The sequence below is a fragment of the Elephantulus edwardii genome, unplaced genomic scaffold (assembly GCF_000299155.1).
Source record: "Elephantulus edwardii isolate Elephantulus edwardi_28Jun2011 unplaced genomic scaffold, EleEdw1.0 scaffold00389, whole genome shotgun sequence".
NCBI classification, from domain to species: domain Eukaryota; kingdom Metazoa; phylum Chordata; class Mammalia; order Macroscelidea; family Macroscelididae; genus Elephantulus; species Elephantulus edwardii.
In genome coordinates this window covers 759,079-760,056 of record NW_006400139.1, presented here as the reverse complement: position 1 = coordinate 760,056, position 978 = coordinate 759,079, and the positions used below count along the sequence as shown (strand labels likewise).

The 978-nt window shown below is 37.8% G+C and overlaps 1 protein-coding gene across 1 annotated transcript in view; it reads right to left on the bottom strand.

The window, feature by feature from the left end:
* The window catches only part of LOC102877255 (olfactory receptor 10AG1-like), a 14,735-nt gene extending 14,117 nt beyond the window's left edge, over window positions 1–618 (bottom strand). The window contains exons 1-2 of the mRNA XM_006902306.1: window positions 465–618; window positions 152–204 (exon numbers count right to left, since the gene is read on the bottom strand). Of these exons, the coding sequence (XP_006902368.1) occupies window positions 152–204; window positions 465–618 (207 nt within the window). The remainder of the gene's footprint in view (window positions 1–151; window positions 205–464) is intronic.
* Between the last annotated feature and the right edge of the window lie 360 nt (window positions 619–978).

Genomic DNA, 978 nt, shown 5'->3' with positions numbered 1-978 from the left:
GTATTTGTTTATTCTTTTGGCAATTCATAGGATAGTCGATTCTCTTCTCCAGCACTACAACTCAATGCATTGATTATTCCTCTCTCATCCTGCTTCAAGCAATGTTTTTTTTAATCACTTGCTATGCTTCTGAGAGCCAGACATTGAATACCAGAGGAAGTATTAATGCATTGAGGTGATCAAAGAACACAACTTTCCAGACAACTGAAATTGAATTAAAAGTTTCAACAACATTCCATTATATTATGACTTCAGTTAAGTTAATTATTCTTTCTGGATCACAAGATTGCTCAGCTTTAAAATTACCAACATTTCGTATTTCTCTGTGAATAATTTTGTATTTTATTAACACCGTGAGGGAGTCTTCCCATTTAGAAACACTTACTATTGTTATTACTATTATCATAATCAGTTACTTCTCCATATTATCAACTTATTATTTGTATACTATAAATTTTATTTACTTGAATCTTGTGCTTCCAGTGGGAAGGTACCTGGTTTGAATCCTCCAGAGGAAAAGGTGGACTGTTTCCTCCCTTTTATGTTATTGCCTCTCAAAATTCGCTGGAAGGTCGGCCGTATGGTGATGGAGCTGAAGCGTAGCCGAAGCACAACCATCGTGGGCGAACAGTCTGCACAGAGATGTGCTCCAGACACCTATCCTAAAGCAGCCTAAGGATAGAGTGTGGGAAGAGACTTGTTCCCTAGTTCTGCATACAGGCAAGGGACTTGGTGTTCTAGCCCATGTAACTACTCCCAGTAAATGAATATTCCTTTGTTCTCGGCAGTTGCACAGCAGTAGCAGTTATATTAATTATAGCAAGTTCTAATCAGAAGTAGATTTTGCACAATATGCTGTTCATTTCTTCTTGTTTATTTGTCAAAAGCCTGTTGTCCTAACTCCTGGGAACTCAGATCCTAGTCCATTTAGGCCCTGTAAAATATATCATAATGTTTCTACTTGGACCCGGCCCATTT